This window comes from Pundamilia nyererei, unplaced genomic scaffold, assembly GCF_000239375.1.
Source record: "Pundamilia nyererei isolate P.nyererei 1_Seehausen unplaced genomic scaffold, PunNye1.0 scaffold00011, whole genome shotgun sequence".
Lineage (NCBI taxonomy): Eukaryota > Metazoa > Chordata > Actinopteri > Cichliformes > Cichlidae > Pundamilia > Pundamilia nyererei.
Window position 1 is genome coordinate 6671049 of NW_005187412.1, and position 19657 is coordinate 6690705.

Consider the following 19657-nt stretch of genomic DNA (forward strand, 5'->3'; position numbering starts at 1 on the left):
CACACACACACACACACACACACACACACACACACACACACACACACACACACACACACACACACACACACACACAAAACATTATGGCATTTTTATATAATTGTTACAACATTCTACCAAATGGACAGCTGGCACATAAAAAGAGGAAATGATAACAATAAGGCTGAATTGCTGCTTTACCTCTCTGAGTTTAGACAGCTTCTGTGCACCCACCGGTGGGGTGGGGAAATCCTTGTACCCTGAAGTCTTTAAGCCAGCATCCTTGGGCTTGTCTGAGAAACTGTCCTCAGTTTCTGAAGGGAAAACCGGGGCTCCATTTCTAGAGTTAAGACTGCCTACAGCATCCCAGGAAACAGCTCTCATTAGTGGTGGAAAGGCCCCAATAGTCTTAATCTCTGCTGTACACGGTGCCTGTTGAGTAGAAGGTCTGGGCACAGGCTTGGCGACCCCTGTGGCTGGAGCCTGGTTTGGACTTCGATTTGACTCGTCTGATTTGTTGACAACTGTAGGACTCTTGGGTTCACCGTTTTTCTGAACAGCAAAACGAGGTGTGAGAGTCCCCGAGGACACTTTCCTTTTGTCAGCTAACTTCCAGTCCACCAACAGCTTTCCCTAAAGTTGGCAAGATATGAGAGAAATACTGTATGTGCATTTCATCAGGCATTAAAGCGGTTGGATAACACTCCAGTTGGACATGTTGGTGCTTCATAAGAGAAGCTAGGGTAGCACTACAGCATGCTTGTGAGGACAAACTAATAGTTAGAAGCTGAGATTCAGAGTATACTGTCCTGTGAAAAACTGAGTATACCCTTACTGCTTCCACAGGAATTAAGAAGGTAAGCAGCAGCCATGTGCTATTATTAAATACACTTAATCAACTGATCATCAGCAAGTGTGAGCACCTCTATAAAAGCAGAAGCTTTGTCAGTTCATTAGTTTGTTATTAGTTTATTATTAACACAATGCCACAGTTTTTCCAGGAGTGGACGTCCCAGTGCAGAGCTTAGGCCGTGCAACACTCCGAGAACCTAAAGAAAACCTGGAGGCTGTCGGTGCAATCCCTCCGCCTCTTAGTGAATACACATATGGCACAAATGTTAAAATTCTAGCTGACTCCCTTTTTGAGTTGTTGCATTCATTGCATGCATTAGTATTGCATAGAATTGTATAGTTAGTAATTAGTACCTTTTTATCTCTTAATTCTTACTTAGCATGTTATTTATTTGTAATTCCTAGTTTTATATCTCTTGGAGATATATCCTTTATATATTTATAAATGGACCGTGGGGGTGGGGCTTAGGGTGAAACAGCATTTTGGTACACTGTATACTGTGTATACTACTGTATTGACAATAAAGCTCTTGAATCTTGAATTCAAAGAGATTTTCAAAGATGTGACCTCTGACCGTGACCTTGAGTTCAAAGAACTCATCATTACCAAACAAACTTGAAGCAATGTGATGCAGAGCGGGCCAAAATTCCTCCACAACGCTGTGAGAGACTGATAAAGATAAAGATTTCGAGGTATTGCTGCTAGAGGCGTCTCTACAAGCCACTGAATCAGGACTGCATAGAGTCCTGTGAAGTGTTTCTTTTTCACATGACTGCACAGCTGAGGTTGGTGTGAAATTCAGACAACAGACAACTTATAATATATACCTGAGAATAACATAATAAATCTTGACAAAGGTCACAGGGAGGCGTTTTGAATCTTCCAATGATCAGTTGTGTTTTTCCTCGTCACATTTGACATTTGAGTTTTGGTGTGTAAATAAAAAAAAACACAGTAAGCCTGTTGATCGTACCTCCTGGTTCTGGCTGGTTGCATCAGGCTGCTCCCTCCCTGGAAACACCTCCTGATACTACAAGAGATAATAACAACTTTCTTCTGTTAAAATTTACTAACCTGATTAAAATTTGCCCAATGGTGATTTTTTTTCTTTGTTTTGTTCTGTTTTTTTTTTCCAGAGACAATGTTCCACTTCATATAAAGCAAATTAAATAGAGGAACATTTAAAAAAACACACACAAAAAGAGCCAAATGTGGCAAACATGTCATACTTCACACCACTGTGGGTGAAAGCTGTTTAACAGTGAGATCAGTTTCTTTACCTGGATCGTCTCCGAGGGTCCTGCTGCTGAAAGAGCAGAAAACAACTTACAAATCATCTTCACCAACTCAAGGAGTGAAAAAATGACGCCAAATTAGGAAAAAGGTTAAAAAAGAGGAGTGTAGTTTATTGTTAATAAATCCAAAGAATCCAGACATGAGACAGAAAGCACACACCGGTCTGAGGGGCCACAGTAAGTGAGCTGCTTCTCGATGAACACGGTGAGGATGATGGCGTTGGAGTCGGTGAAAGACCTGAGGTAGCGGGGTTGTGAAATAAAAATTGAAGCTATAAACATCTTTAATTTAAATGAAACGCTCAGACACCAGCTTCACACTCATAAATCTATGTGCAATGTTTTAGTTTCTATGTTTGTGTATGTTTGTGCGTGCGCGCTACCTGTGGGCGAATCAGTGAGGCTGCTGGTGGATCGCCGGCCTCGGCGTGTCAGGAAGCGATCGCTGACCTTCTTGGCCTCTTCAAGCAGCTCCAGGTTCTTCTGTCGATCCTCCTCGGAGAGCTGCAGCTCCGGGAGCGGATCTTTCACCAGGTCAATCACATTACCTGTGCTGTCTGAGAAAGATAATACACACGTGACACACAAATGCACACAGACCCGTAAAATTTCTGCTTGTTCCTGGTACCAAAATATAAGCAGATAATATGCCGTAAAAAACAAAACAAAACACAAAATTAGGCTTCAAAATATATCAGATCAAAAGTGTATGCTCTGTTGTATCGGAGCAGCTGTGTCTCAAGTGTATTTATGTGGGATTCATTGGTCTAAAATCTCAAAGCAAGGAATAATTCACGGACGGATATGAGCCAGGAAATCAGGTGATGAGTGCTCGCCAACTTGGGGATGATTTTATCGTCTCCTCTTCTCGGAAACGGGCAACAAGCTAAACATCAAAAGTAATCAAAGCGCCAAAAGCATTTCAAGCATGTGTGAGTCTCAGGATGCAGATGACCAAACTTAGTCTTAATGTTGTAAGAGTTCTTGTGTATCCACGCACAGTGAGAACATTAATTTATCTTTATACATCGCTGGACAGGTCTTTCAACAAAACTATATCAAAACTATATATTTAGCCAAACTATACTAAATATCTTTTATATAAAAAAAAGTCACTGTGAGAAGTCGCGATTTGACAGTGTTAAAAATGTTTACCTAAGAACGGTTTAGTTATGGAAAAACACTTAAAAATAAAGTGGAAATTTTTTATATGGTGCTGCACTACATCAAATAATAACTATTACATCATAACACTGTAAAAACGACAGTGATGTATGTGTGTTTGTGTGATTTACCCACCAACTGTGGTGATGGGCACCCCGGGGGAGCTTCTGACCAAGCGAGCTCTGGGACTGTGTGGTCTGAGAGAGAAAACTGTGATGATCTGGAAATACTGTCTCTGTTTCAAATTAAAATTGAGAAAGCTACTGGACGATTACCTGGCCTGTTCCAGCGGACGCCCATCCTGATGGACAACCTTAGCCTGCTTTGGGTAGACGATGGTGGGCGCAGTCATGACAACAGCTCGACTTTCACCTGGTACTAACTGTGCAATGCAACACAAAAAAACTTAAGTGTGCATCGCTTAACACATCAGCCAGTTTGTGATATTAGATTAAACACAACCTTAATAAGGAGCAGATCTTTTTAAATTAAGCTTGAACTTACACAATAAAAGGGTTAAAGGTAGATTTTGAACATTAACTTAAACCTTAAACTACATATTCCAAAAAAACAAAAAAAGAGCCAAATTTCAACAAACCAGTTTAAATCTGGCACTAACAGGAGAATATTGATTTGACCCACTTAAGCACAAAGAGGTCTGTCACCTCTAGTAGGTTATGATGAACACTATTGTGGAATAGCTTCAAAAGGCTGCTAAAGGTAAGTACGCAAATAAATACAGACTGACATGAAACCCTTATTCTTTGAGAGGTGCTCTTAAAGCTTATCTTTGCAATAGATTCTTGAAAAAGGAGTCTTTCTGCTGCAGACAGGCTGCTGATTCACCGTGGCTCTGTTCCTATAAGGGTGGATACTTTTATAGTGTTGACTTATGCACTGAAGATTATATTACACAGTTTCATTACTTTCTTCAGAGATTTCTTATCTAGCTTGTGTGTTTATGAGGTAAAGGTCACTGTTCTCTGAGGTTTAGCCTGTTTAACTCTTTATTATCTCTGGGATAATTAATGACTCAAACTCGGAGTCTGCCCCATTAAGATCTGTCCTTAAAGTCTTTGAAAGCATTTCTAATCTTTATATATTTCAAGGGTGAGATCGCTCAAATGGCACACAGATAAAACTTCTGATTATTACCATTACCATCACCACCAGCCTATCACAGGGCTAACACAGAGAGACAGACAACTATTCACACTCACGTTCACAGCTATGGCCAGTTTGCCTAATCCCACTAACTGCATGTCTATGAATTTGGGAGGAAGCCAGAGTAGCTAGAGAGAACCCACGCAGACATGGGGAGAACATGCAAACTCCACAGAGAAAGACCCAGGATATTCTTCCTGTCAGCCAACAGTGCTAATCTCTATGCCATAAATACTGAAAAAACTAATAACTCAGACAGATCAATTAAGAACAAACCCCCCCAAAACATAACCAATCACAGGGATCAGGACAGGAAATGCTACTGATGTCACAGAAAAATGCAGTAAACTCTGGTGTTTTAAACACAATATCATTTAAAGTAGTGATGTTTAGCTGGTGGGGGTGGGGTAGGGGAGTCATGTGACATTAAACAGACATTAAACAGATAGAGGATGTGGTCATTGAACGGGAACTCAAACCATGGCTCCAAACCTGAGAGCCCAGTCCAACTCTGATAAACCTGAGTGGACTTGTCTCCCTGAAGAAGCTCTTAAGCATGTTTTTTTTTTATCCTGTTGTATTTAGCTTCATAAGTAATTTTAGATATAAAAATGACTGAGGCCTTGATCTATGTGACCTCACAGCGAGCAACATTTTCTTTTAAAAGTTGGTAAATTGCTTTTCCCCATCTAACCAAAGGGCTCAAATTTGTCACAAGGGACATGAAGCAGATATTTTACAGAGCCAAGGTATTTGTCAGATAGTAAAAAAAATCCTGCTGTGCAAACGTAAAAGCAGCTTTTACCCTTTTTTAAACACCTCACTTTACCTTGGCTCAGGGAAAGTTATTATGACAGCCGAAGTGACTTTCAAAGAATCGTAAAGCATTCATCAGTCACCGGAATGAAATTCATTTCCAAACATTTAGTGGGAAATAACTAAAACATGAGTGCAAAAAAAGGAAAGTATGTACCAAATCAGTTGCCAAAATTTCACTTTGTTAACTTCTGTCATTCTTTGCAAAGCACTGCCTTGGTCTGACAACAGCAGGGAACATTTGTGACAGAAGAAGACTTAGTTAAGGAAAATATTGCTTCGCTCTCACTTGAAAAGGAATGAGTCAGTGACTTCTTCAGTGAAGGAACTTTTTTCTGAGGGAAAACTCAACATTGATAAAAAAAAAAATTCCTTTCAGGGCCAAATGAAGTATGAAGTCAGATGTTTTACCTAAAAACAGAATATCAAACTGGGACAGCAGCTGCACTTACTGTGCTGGGAGAGCTCGGGGAACTGTCCATCTCCTCTGGAGAGTCCTCCTCTTCCTCAGGCAGTGTGGGCATGGCCGGGTGCAGAGAAGGGCGAGAGCGGGTGTGCGGGAAAACAAAAGGGGTCTCAGCAGCAGGCGAGGCGTCACCGGACTCCTTGAAGTTACAGTCACTTTGTTCGAGAGGAGATGTTTGCAGCAAGTCTCGCTCTTCTTCCTGGAGCTATAAACACACAGAAAACCAAATACATGCATTTTAAGCATGATTAGAGGCATGCTGAGGAGAGCTCCTTCCGATCAGCAGCAGTTATTAAACTAGTACTTTAGCCACTTTTCTTTCTGCCTAACCACAGCTAAAAAAAAAGGATAAACCAGAACTAAGAAAACCATTGCACTGCACAAACAACTCCCAAAATAGCTCCATTCTGCACATTAGTGAGATTTCCCAGCATACTGTACATACGCGTCAGAAATGAAATCACCATGACTCACATCGTATGTATGGGTTTTAAACTTTCATGTGAGCATGATGATTTCCAGTCAGAGCATCAGGAAGCGTCAGAGAATAAAATAACATGAAACATGCCAGGAGTTCATATTGGGAGTTTTAACAGGAGCAACAAGACTTCAAGGAATGCTTCCTTATTCACACAGAGTCACCACAGTGGGTAGCTCTGCATTTTCGATTTGGTAGATTTTTATATCAGATGCTTTTCCTAAAGCAACACCAAAGGCATTCCTGTCTGCTTCCAGGATTGAACAGGAGAGCTGTTGCTTGTTCGGCAAATGCGTAAACCACTACACCATGAAACACTTAAAAAAAAAGAAATCCTTCTTTGTCTGGTTCATGATCTTAATGACACGCTGTCTAAATTCAAAAGAAACAACATGCAGCATCTCTGCTTTACAGCACAAGTGACTGAAATCACAAACAAGCACTGCTCACGAGTGAGCCTGCAATGTTTCATGTGCTTTTCTTCCCACACTGTGACTTTCAGCAGGCGGTTACTGTTTTGAACACAAACAGTGACTGGGATGCGCTTTGTTGTTATAAAACGCTGCTACAGTCAGTTTAACTTGCTCTCACAGGCTGAATGAGGCAACGAGCTCCCGAGGGGCAGCGCAAAACAAACAGAAGGACTTCTGGATAAATTATGAAAAAATGATTTAGTGGATGGTGGATGGAGGATTACTGAGAGGAAGAGACTCATGTCTCATTCACATGAAGGCAATCAAAGTCAATTAATTAAAGCTTTCCTGACTAAAATTATACAGTGCTGCGAAAAAGTATTTGCCTTTTTCCTTTTTAAATTTTGCATATTTGTCACATTTACATGTTTCAGATCATCAAAAAAACTAATATTAGATAAAAGTTACCCATGTTACTTGCAGTTGCAATTATTAAAAAAGACTAAGCCAAGTTCAGTTTCACTAGTCACACCCAGGCCTAATTACTGCCAGATCAAGAAATCACTTAACTAGAACCTATCTGACAAAGTAAAATAGGGTAAAAGATCTCAAGAAACACCACATCATACCAGGATCTAAAAATCAGCTGAGAAACAAAGTCTATCTATTTGAAAAGTATGACAAAGCCATTTTTAAGGCTTTGGGACTCCAGTGAACCACATTGAGAGCTTATTATTCACTTATTCACAAATGGAGAAAACCCGAATAGTCGTGAACCCTTTAAAGAGTGGCTGGCCAACCAAAGAGCACATTGACAACTCATCCAGAAGGTCACAAAAAATCCAGAAGAACATCTAAAGATCTGCCGGGCTCATTTGCCTCAGTTAATGTCAGAGTTGATGATTCAACAATAAGAAAGAGACTTGGAAAAAATGGCATCAAAGGAGAAAATCACTGCTGAGCAAAAAGAACAGAAGGGCTCAACTGACATTTGTGAAAAAAATATCTTGATGATTCCCAAGACTTTTGGGAAAATATTCATAGACTGTTGAGACAAAAGTTAAACGTTTTAGTGGTCCACCTCTGGTTTTGGAGTGGCCTAGTCACAGTCGAAGCCATTAAGGCTCAAAAACTCTCTGATGCGGCTGAATTCAAACAATTCTGCAAAGAAGATTGGGCCAAACCCCCTCCACAGCGATGTAAAATTGGCATTGGCAGCTATTGCAAACACTTGATTGCAATTCTTGCTGCCAAGCTTGGATTTGACTAGGGGCATTTACTTTTTTCACACAGGGCCAGTTACCAGGGTAATAATTTTTTCTCCTAATTAAATTAAATCACCATTTAAAAACTACATTTCATATTCACTCGGATTATCTTTGTCCATCCATCTTTTCTGCTTATCTAGATCAGACAGCTGGAGCCTATCACAGCTGCCACAGGAAGCCAGTCTGGTGCAGGGTCAACACATAGATACAGTCAACCTTTCATATTTACAGTCATCACCAATCAATCTAAGCTCATGCATGTTTTTGGACTATGGGAGAAAGCCAGAGTACCAAGAGAGAACCCAGGCAGCAGACCTAACCATTTCACCACCGTGCCGATATCTTTGTCTAATATTAAAATTATTTTGATGATCTAAAACATGTAAGTGTGAAAAATACACAGAGATATAACAACATATGGGCAGCATCAAGAGGAAAAAGCCAACTTCAAACAAACTGAAGCAGGATTTAGTTTTGAGGAGAATGAAAATGAGAAAAATGCCTCAAATTTGCCAATTATATAAAAATCTAAATAATCTTGGCCCCAAGATAAGACCCAAAGAGCAGGGAACGATCAGCGAACATGAATTTAAACGAGTGCAAAGATTAGTGTAATCATCAAAGCTGAAGCTGTAAAAGCTGTGTAATCAAAATTTATGATGCGGCTCCTGCAAATGTGCAACATGTAGAATATTTTATTAAGAGAAGAAAACAAGGCTGTTTGATTCAGTATATATCATAGTGGTACATGTGAAAACAACAAAACTATTAATCAATTCTCAATAAATGACTTTTAAAAACCACCATGTATTCATTTTACAGCGTTCAAAGTGCTGTCTTATTGAGTCAAACAAAAATGTAACAAAACCACATTATCACCACATCTGATGTTCACACTGGAAAAATAATAATTTCTTTGTTTCAGGTCTGAGCTGTTTGAGCTGATCTTTACCATGGACACTGCAGCAGTTACCTGGCTCCCTGAGCTACAAGCCAACCTGACTTGATGCGTGCAGCTTGTTTGAACCATTGTTTGAACACACAGCGCTTCCCTTTTCAGTAACAAATTTATGCAAATCAAATGTACTGTATTTTTAAACCACTCTGCGGAGGAGCACAGTGCACTCATGATCTACACAACTCCTGTGTGTGCTAATGTGACGCACACATTCATTTGATTTCACCAGAAAAAGAGAAATTTACATAGGTCCAATCAGCACAGATGTGAGCCTTCTTACTGCCTTCTCTTTCAAATCACGTGCAGCAGCTTTGAATAATATGCGCAGGAAAGTGGAAGGTGTGATGAATGAATGGTTATTTCAGAGGTATGGCATGTGGCCGTGTGATGGACGAATCCTCTGAGAATTCAAGGACAAAATATGCTGAGTGCTGCTCAGTGTCATCACAAAGATGACAAGATCTTGGGAACATATGGGGACAGAAAGGCTGTGAGTCACTGGGGAGGAAATGGGTTGTTTAACTCCTCCCTGCGAGCAGCAAGGACGTTTCCTGAATGCAGGGACACTGTCATATGCGACGGAAGCATTTAAAACAGATGTTTTTATACTTTAAAGCGATATTTCACTTTGGCAGAAAAGAGTTAGACAGATACTGGTTGCTTTGTTCTTGAGGAGAGCCAGGACGTTTTTATCTTCTTTTTTTTCTAATTCTGTAATTAACTGTCTTAAGTCTTCAGGTGCTATTTATAAATTTAGAAGAAAAAAACAAGTTTGAGGTCCTTCTGAGTTACTCACAAATGAGCTACTGGTTATTTCTAGCTAACTGCTCTTGAACTTACTGAACTCATGAAACTATTTAATTTTGTGCAAAGATTTTTTATTCAGCCATAACCTGATTTGTTTCTAATTATGGACAGAAATATTTAGACAAAGAATTTGAACATGATTATGTTTTTGTTAAGGCTCGCTGTGAGGCAGGCAAAGTAGGATCCAAATGGAAATAAAAATACAAACTAAAGTTGCTCAGCAACAAATAAGCCATGGCAAGGAATCTTACTGAGAACACATGAGGGAGAACATGTCAAAGAGCAGAAGGAAACTGTGGACATAAATACACACCAGGTAATTAGGGAGCAAGAAAGCTGAGGTAAACAAGACTCAGGCGAACAGAATCCAACTAATGAGACAAGGGGAAGCAAAACTAAACACACCACAAAGGGGACAAGGGACTATCAAAATAAAACAGGAAATAACAACCACTCAATCCAGGAGTACGACATGTGAACTTGAAACAGGAACAGGATATAAACAAACATGGGGACATATCCGACTGGGGAAACAGAAAGGGATTACAAAAGGTGATATAAAATATAAAATATATAAACCCCAAATACAAGATTATCAGAAATACAAAACCAGAAAATCCCAAGCACCCTAGAAACTCAAAACTCTGGGTCCAAGACCCAGGGACCAAGAGGAATTCTAAGAAGAAGCCCAAACAAAGTCAACCTACTCTGCAGGAGGTTAAATGGTGTGGTGTTTCTTCAGCAGACCGTGAGACTGAGATAAATATTGCATAGTAACTGAATCACTCTAATTATTTCCTGCAAAGGGGGGGTGAGAACACAGGGGCCCGAGTGGCAATAGTTAAAGACTTCTTTCCTTTACTTGCACAAAGAGAAGTAAAACAAAAGTACTTGTTGATTTCATGAGGAAGCTTCATATTGCAGCGTACTTTAGTGGTCACTTTTTCTGTGGAGGGAGAAATAAGGACCGGCATCCTGCTCCCCTCCTCCTGTTACATAAGCTCATTCCCTCTAGCCAGATTTGTTTAAAATTTGGTTGTGTGAAGCATAGAGCACAGGGCCAACAGAGGAAGTGGTTACCACGCAGTCGCAATCTGAGATAACAAGTCAGAGGAAGTGTCAGAAAGAAAAAATGGATTGAATGAGGGAGCAGACTAAATCCACAGGCTTCAGAAAATGCATGGTCACATATGAAGGCGCAGGAAACATGAGACAGAGTTTCACATGCAAACAAAAAACACTTTATGTAAACTCACACCAACAGTTATCTAGAATATCATTTACCCACAAATATTCATGCACATGTTTGTTAAGGCTGCAGAGACCATAACTAAACTGAAACTGCATGCGTCCACCGCTGTGGATAGTCCACTGTGACCAGCCGATCATCTAAACCTGTCCACAGAGAGCATGCACCTTACCTGAGTCGGGTGCTGTAGTGCTGTAGAGAGAAACACACACACACACACACACACACACCGCGGCTGATCTCTCCAAGTCAGACCGACTTCCCACAGTCAAAGCGTCACCCTCAGCCTTTCCTTCAGAAAACTCCTCAACCCTCAGGGCTTCTCCTTCCTTCTCCCGTCCCCTCTGTTCCCTGTCTTTTTTCAGCAGCAGCCTCTCTTTCACTCCTGGGAGCTTTGACCATTTAAGGAGAAGGGCTCTGTGAGCTGCTGTGCAGTGTGTGTCTCTCTGTGTGTGTTTGTGTGTGTGTCAGACCGCTGCTCCCCTGATCATCCCTCAACTTAACTTAAAGCTGAAGAAAGATACAAAATGATGTTATTGTTGCTTCAGAGTTTGTGTGTGTAAGTGTGTTATTTTTTCACTTTTTACTTTGTCAGATGCGTAGGACACTTTTTTGCATGTTGTGGTACGTTTGCATGTTTGTGAGAAACTGATGGATCGATTGTGCCTGCCTGAGCTGTGTTTACTCTGCTGGCTAGGAGGAATCCATGCATCCACTTCCAGGCTCTTGAGGTCCATTAATGTTTGGTAAACTGCCCTTCCAAAGCTTCTGTTATTTGTGCTACTTTGTCTTAAAAGTGCTGAAATCATCTTGAGTTTTGATGGTATAAAAAAGGAGGACAGCAGTCACATTGTTTGTATGAATACAGCTGACTTTTACAGCAAATTACAGCATAAAATTTTTATTTAACATGGGCTTAAGTCTTAAGTAATCATGTGTGAAGGAAACAGTTGTTAAAAGGAGGAACTTGTGATAAAAAGTCAGCTGTTTTCCTTATTTGATACGACTATTGCGATGATTATCTTAATGCTATTTTGCCAATAACATTCTGCTGTTTTATTAAGCAGGCAATGATGATGATGATACTAGAGTCTACAAATAAATTAAAAGAAATTATCAGATTATTGTTGCAGACAAACTAATTCCTATTTTACCCTTATAGCAGGTAATTGTTTAGTCCATCTGGGGACTAAACAATTACCTGCTATAAGGGTTGCTCCTGGGGTGGGTGGGGGGTGGGGGTGGGGGATTTTGTGTTTCAAAGGGTCACAAAATAACTTGTGATTAGAATTTTATCTTCGTATGAAAAAATAAGTACACCCCAGGATTCAGTAGCTTGTAGAAATACCTCTGGCAGCAATGACTTGAAGTATGTACGGCTTTAACAGTGTTTCATATCGTTGGGGAGGAAATATGGCTCACTTATCTTGAAGTGTTGCTTCAGTTCATTGAGGTTTATGGGCATTTTGCATTATGCACAGCTCTGCTGACACCTTGCCACAGCATTTCCATCAGGTTGCAACACCTTTTCTTTTTCAGCCACTCTCTTGTAGATTTGCTTCAGGGCTCGGGATCATTGTCTCGTTGCATGACCCAAATATGATGATGTTTTCATTTGTCCAAAGGACATTGTTCCAGAAGCCTCGTGGTTTGTCCAGATGCAGCTTTGCAAACCTTAGCCATGCTCTTCTTTTTAGAGTGAAGAGGCTTTCCAAACAACTCACAGTTCTTTCAGTCTATATCTAATTGTACTGACATGAACTTTAACATTTAACATGCTAACTGAGGCCTGTAGAGTCTGAGAAGTATTGTACTGTCTGACCTTGGGGTGAATTTGCTGGAACCTCCACTTACTGAAGAACGCAGCATTTTGTAAACACACACCTGAATGCTTGAGACCAGCAAACTGCCAAAGCCTCCACTTTTCCAGAGAGGCTCACAAATGCTGATGATCGATTAGACAAGGTCATTTGATTATCAGCACCTGGCTGTGACATACCTCCCTAAATCCTCTGGAAGCAATACTTACATTTTTGCAGGTCTGTATAGAGTCCTGTGAAAAATACATTTTTCTAACAGCTGTATGTACATTCTAGTCATTTGGCCCTATTTAAAGCCAACCATTTGTATAATTTCCTATCATCTGCCAGAGACGTCCTACTCATTACATACCCCTTGCCAAGTGATGAATATTACTCACTTTACTTTATCTGGTTTTAATGTGTTTTTATTTAAAGCTTTTTTTTCTTATATACTGGTTGTGCTGTAAACAACCAGTATATAAGACGTTTATGATACACCACCAAGTTTATAAGACACTATTATGTAACTTTAAGTAGATAAGTGTTAACTTTAATAGAAAATAAAGGCAGCCATAATAATATAAACTAGCTCCACAAGAACGCATACTTCTTCCGAAACATATTTTACCACAGTATCTCATCAGCTATCGTAAAATAACGATCCTAGCATATGTATCTATTTTTGCATGTTTGTATGTTCCTTATCTCCTCCTAGACGAGTGGACCAAACTTGATAAATCTTTGCTGAAACACTGCTCTAGGTACTCTGACTGCAAGCATCTAGATGGCAGACACAAATATTTTATAAAAAATATATTTGTATGTTTGATGGTTCAACAGTGAACTAAATGGGATTCGATTAGATGCACAGTGCATCATAACATGATACTATACCTTTATAGGACAGGGTTTTTCAGGTTCATTAAATGTTTGTGTCCTGCTTCTACATGTTCCATTAGGAGATAAAAGTACACTGTCACTTATTTTTAGGGCAACTAGAGTTTATTTAAAGAGTAAAAAAATATTATTATTTCCCTTTCAAAGAAGGGGCTAGAAGTAATATTCAATGAAACAATCATATGAAGTACAAACAGCTTATAACTGCTACTAAAACATTAGCAGAAATCAAATTTAGTTATTTTTAATCATGGCCTAAAGTCAAACGAAGCAGTCACACTTTATCTTACATTGGCAGCCAAACATATATACACATTTCTCACAAGTCACTTCAAAAACCATAAAAGACATAATAATCACACCTAACCTTCAGTTCTGCCTCTCAAATATAAAACAATAGTGCATTTTACAGTAATGGAACAGAAGGAGCGCTTACTTACCGTGCTGTAGCTGCTTCCTCCTGTGCCACCTGTGAGAACCAGAGCACAGACAGAGAAAACAGATTGATTTGCATTTAACAGGAAAGCATGTGCAATGCAAATGTCAGGGGAGAGTTAAAAAAAGAAAAGACTAAGTGAAACATGCAGAGAGAGTGAGTGAAAGAGACAGAAACAGAAACAGAAAACAAATAGGGAAGAAATAAATTGAGTTTTCTGCTCTGTGAGGCTCCTGCCAGCAGCATGATATTCATCAGGTTGACAGAACTACTGGAACTCCCATTTCAGGAAGTATGTTCCCCACAAACCACCTTGATAACTAGGGGCAACAATAACCTGGCAACCTTAAGTGCATGAGGTGTTTGAGCCGCTGGTTGAAAGCTCTTGTCTGCTGCTTTAGGGGCTCCTGATACCAGGCAAAGGGTTTAATATCAGCAACTTTCAGACAGAAGCACCCTCAGAGCTCAAAATCAAAGTGTCACTTTAGAGGTAATGAAAGAGCTGCTCAAGAACAAGTATTATTCCTGCATAAGAAGACACAAAGGGGGATACAGTACTAGAAACACTCTCAACTGGGTTTATGTTCCAGCTGTTGAATTGTAGCTTATGAAAAAGTGCAAATCAGACTCTGAAACATTCTGCGTAATGCAATGCAGTCATTCACAACTAGTATTTACCTTATAAATCCTTTCACAAGTCCATGAGGGAGAAAAACTTGGACTTTTTTTTTTCCTCGCCAGATCAAATTCTTTCTATTAGTGGAAGAAGAGTTCAACCTGCCTACAAATGAATTCACACTCCAGCTTCCAGCTGTTATTTCCACCTTTCTCTCACCTAAAGATTGCCCCGCGAAAGAGCGCACCGTTTACAGCCACCACATACCAAGCAGAGCACAGAGACCCACTGCTTTTCTAAATTATTTACATTCAGGCTTCAGGGGATCTTTAAGCTTTAAGTAACCTGACTGTGCTTTGTTTTAAACAGAGACATATAACTTAAAAGCAGGTTGGTATGCCTAGTGTTCATTTAGTATCCCAGATCAATGCTTTATTAGTTCTAGGAAGACTGAAAAGTGTATAAAATAGTTTTACAGCCACCAAAACAGGCACTGCAGCACTCAGAGACATTTAAAACCTGAATATTTATTATTCTTAATCATACTGTTTGCTAGTTTATAATGAATGATATGAATGATAGAGAGTTGCTCAGCAGGTTCACCAATACAGTCCACAATAAAAAACCCTAGCTGATGGAGTGCTATGATTATTCCTCAGTGGGATGAATTTCACTGATTTTAGTCATACACATGCAAGTGTATTGTCTAGTTTAACATATGATCCTTAACACAAGATGGTTTTTATACACTGAAATAATTCCTGCATGTTGACTGAAATGAGACGATAAATATGGCATAGCTTTCCACAGACTGTATAAAACGATCGAAGCAGTTAACTTAAATGGGAAGTTGTTGTGTATAAAGTTGAAACTTGCATTCTTTCTAATGGCTAGTCAGGCTAATTTGGTAGCAAAAGTCTGATCTTACTGAAAATTAACCATTTTTCACTTGATTTATGACATTAGTAAACACTGATGTTGTGCGAGGGTAACACACCAATAAGCCAATAAAGAAATAAACTGAGCAGAAGTGAGTTCAGCTTATTGGCGCGACCTTCCACCACAGTCCCAGTTTCTCGTGTAAGCTTTGGCCTCCTGCATTTTGTAACTCATTAAAATACATGAGTGAGTGCAGACTGCAGTCCTGTCAGCTTCTCAGTTAGATCTACTTCTCAGTTGTGCAGCATTCATCTTGCTTAAAACACACTGCAAAAAGCTGAGTGTTCAGTTGTTCTCTTAGCTACGTTTGTGTTAAGTTTTGCTTGTCAAAACTACCATCCATAATCCCTCAGGACAACATTACAGAACAGTTCTAACTAGCAAAAAGGTGTAAAAGGGATTATATAGGTTATATAGAGAAAGAGATTATATGGGATATAGTCTTTAGTTGTATTGAAGTTTTATATGTGTGCATGTATGAATGTGGAGAGAAAAGAGACGTCCTCATAGTGACAGTTTACTATTACACACTATTCAAATCAACAGACGTCAAACAGAACAGAATAACCTTTATAACCATGTAAGATAAAGTGTTTACTGTTCATTCTGACGCAGCCTTTGCCTGTGTGGATGCAGCTTCACATGCTAAGCAAAAAACAACCATAAGTGTACTGGAATATAAACTTTAGATGGGGGGATAAAATAAACAATTGCACACTGAGGCAAATACTGTAAGTTCATTTAACATCGCATGAAAATATAAATCCACCCACTGGTTCACAGGAGTTTCTACAAGCTCCAAACTCTGTATCACTAATAAACAGTTACATGTAAGACTGGCTTGTTTTTGAGAAAGCAGAAAGTGGAAATATTTGACCTTTCTTGACAAGATGGGACACAAGTGACCTTTGCTTTGGCCAAAGTACCTACCGCAATAATACATGTTGCGGTAGGTACTTTAGTGTACACATTAGTGAACAGATGTATGTAACATACAGTGTCCTTTCTGATTTCTTCTTCTTCTTTTGCATATTTTTCACACTTAAATGTTTCAGCTCATCAAACAAATTTTAATATTAGTCAAAGATAACCTAAGATGATGTAAAATGCAGTTGGTAAATTGTGGTTTTATTTCATAAGGGAAAAAGCAATCCAAGCCTACTCCTAAACCTAATAATTGTATGTACCACCCTTTGATAACTGATCATGAGACATGCTGGGGGTGACTTTTGGCCCACTCTTCTTTGCAGAATAGTTTTAATTCAGCCACATTTGAGGGTTTTTGAGTATGAATGTTTTTTTGAGGTCGTGCAAAATCATCTCAATCAGATTTAAGTTCAGACTTTGACTAGACGAGACTACTACAAACCCTTAAAGAAATAGACTTACTGGTGTGTTTGGGATCATTGTCATGCTCTCTGAGCTGATGAATGGAGATTCTCATTCAGGAGTTTCTGGTAGAGAACAGAACTCATCCAGAACTCATCCAGGTGCTGAAGAAGCAAAGCAGCCCGAGACCATCACACTACCACCACGGTGTTTGCCTGTTGTTATGATGTAAGCCAGATGTGACAGGACTCATCAGTCTCATCAGTCCACAGTTTTCTCTTTAAAAATTCTCCCATTGATGCCATTTTTGCTCAATCTGCAGAATCTGCAGTTCTTTAGATGTTTCTCTTGGTTCTTTTGTGACCTCGTGGATGAGTAGTTGATGTGCTCTTGGAGTAATTTTGGTAGGTCAGCCACTTCTGGGAAGGTTCTCCACTGTTCCAGGTTTCCTCTATTTGTGGATAATGGCTCTCACTGTGATTCAAAGCCTTTGAAATGACTTTGTAACCCTTTCCAGACTGATAGACGCCATTGACTTTGTTTCTCAGTTGTTTCTTTAGATCACTGAATGCTGTGTTGCTTTTTGAGATCCTTTAAGCTGCTTTACTTTGGTTTCTATTGTGATTTCTTGATTCAGCAGGTCTGGAAGTGATCAGCCTTTGGTGGGGTTGGTGACATTGAACTCAGCTTTCCAAAAAATGCAGTTTATTGCAGTTAATTCATGATTTAAACAGGGAACAGTTAGTTTTTCACACAGGACGAGATAAGTTTGGATTGCTCCTTTTCCTTTAATAAATGAAAACATCATTTACAAACTGCATTTTGTATTAACTTTGGTTATATTTGTCATATATTATTTTTTGATTATCTGAAACGTTTAAGAGTGACGTTAAGCCTCTAAAAATATGTTTGTAGAAAAAAAGTACTTGAACTTCAGTGTGTTTACATAAAGCATTAGTCTACGTCCTCTGCTTTTCCCCATGCCCCATTTTGATAGATATCATACACTCCCACCAGAGCTCTCCGCTTCCCCCTCACTGTACCAGCTGCTGTGTGCACAGTTTATTTCCAGACATCCTCAGGGATTGCCATTATAAAAGGAAGTAGCTTTAATTAATGTGCATCTAACAGAACCACATTAACACAGAAGATGGATCTCTGATATGCATACCATTCATGGACTTCTGTGGAGGCTCACTGACTTCTGGGTTTAATGGAGGTGCAGGAGGAGAACGCTCTGTTCCACACGCTTCCTCGGGTTCAGCCGTTAACTGTGTGGCATCTGCTTCATGATCATTTGGCAAATTTAGATCTGGAGACTTCAGGAAAATACAGACAAAAACAACTGATTGCTACTGTTTCCACTGGATTACAAGTAAAATAGGTGATGGGCTTTAAGGATGTACACATGAAAAATTTGTGGAACACTTTGCTAAATCCTGTGAGAATGTTTATGTGATCCTGCTGATTGTGCTACTGCATTACCACAGAAAATGCAAATAAATGAGCATTGCTCTTTTTTGGAAGTTGTTTGGAATCATCCGCTTCCAACAGTGGATCACAGCGCAGGTAAAAATAGCAACAAGAATAAAATTCTACTGACCAATAAAATGTCCATTTTTCCATAGAAATAAAACATTAGATTGAAATAAATATTTTATAGAATGCTGGTGGGAATTCTTCCACATGGTTTTATTTTATTTAACCCTTTCACGCATAGTGCTCACTACAGTGGACAACTATTCAAAGGCTGTTTTCTTGTGTTTGTGTCAGTGTTGATGGTATACTTGCACATAAACCACTACATTGGACACTGATGTGTCACTCCATATCCTGTCACCCACTGGTCAGTGGACTGATTAAGTGAACATGTAAAAAACTCTTCGAAAAGTACATGTTTTAAAAAAAATGAAGTTCAAAAATCTTTTTTCATGCCTAAAGATGAATAAAAATACTTAAGAAAAAAATCCTGATTGAGGTTGTCATAATTCGTGCATGAAAGGTTTAAATAAAGATACAGTTAACTTTGATTTTATGTAAAGCAGAGATGGGTTTCTAACACAGACAAACCTGAGTTGGAGCATTTTCTGTGATCCTGGCCTCCAGCATGTTTAGCTCCTCATCAGTGTTTGCAGCTCTCCCCAGAGCCTCCTCCACCCTGTGAGTGATCCCTTCCATCCTCACTCTCACCTGGCTCACCCTCTGCTCGCTCTTCCTCACCAGCTGGGCAGTCTCCAATGCGTTGTTGACCATCGCCTCCATCCTCCTCAGGGTTGCCAGAAGCCTGTCTGTGGTGTCCTGCTCTGAAGCTGCTCCGTCTGTGATACTAACAGGATCTGTGACCACTGAAGCATCCTTCTGATCTCTCAGCTCTTTCGCCGCAGTTCTGTCTTCTTCTTTTCTCTCTGTATTGCTTCCTTTGTCAGTATGAAGAACTCTATTGGTGTTTTTTTGCTCGGTGTGCTCCTGTGACGATCTTAGTGATGCTTGCAGGTGGCAGACCTGCTCCCTCATATCAGTGATCGTCTGCTCTGCTTCCCTGAGCTTTGCCTGCATCTCAGAGAGCTCCTGAATTGACTTAATGTCTTTACTTCGGACCTTAGCCCCCTCTACGCTGAGGGCTTTCCACCACTTCGCCACAGCCACCTTCTTGGCCTCCTTGATGGGAATCTGGCTCCCACTCTGACTTTCCTTTTGTTCCCTATCCCAGGCTCTCTGCTGATCCTCC

The 19657-nt window shown here is 39.8% G+C and overlaps 1 protein-coding gene across 3 annotated transcripts in view; it reads right to left on the bottom strand.

Moving 5' to 3' along the window:
* Positions 1-18142, bottom strand: part of mrvi1 (murine retrovirus integration site 1 homolog) — a 28117-nt gene extending 9975 nt beyond the window's left edge. The window contains exons 1-10 of one of the 3 annotated variants that reach the window (XM_013908550.1): positions 18101-18142; positions 14050-14078; positions 5724-5942; positions 3567-3673; positions 3427-3488; positions 2511-2684; positions 2288-2365; positions 2113-2138; positions 1806-1862; positions 181-612 (exon numbers count right to left, since the gene is read on the bottom strand). In XM_013908550.1, the coding sequence (XP_013764004.1) occupies positions 181-612; positions 1806-1862; positions 2113-2138; positions 2288-2365; positions 2511-2684; positions 3427-3488; positions 3567-3673; positions 5724-5942; positions 14050-14078; positions 18101-18107 (1191 nt within the window). In that variant the 5' untranslated portion in view covers positions 18108-18142. Of the gene's footprint in view, positions 1-180; positions 613-1805; positions 1863-2112; positions 2139-2287; positions 2366-2510; positions 2685-3426; positions 3489-3566; positions 3674-5723; positions 5943-10368; positions 10433-11082; positions 11161-14049; positions 14079-18100 lie in introns of those variants that run through there. The other 2 variants (XM_005724368.2, XM_013908551.1) reach the window with 2 other exon arrangements.
* Between the last annotated feature and the right edge of the window lie 1515 nt (positions 18143-19657).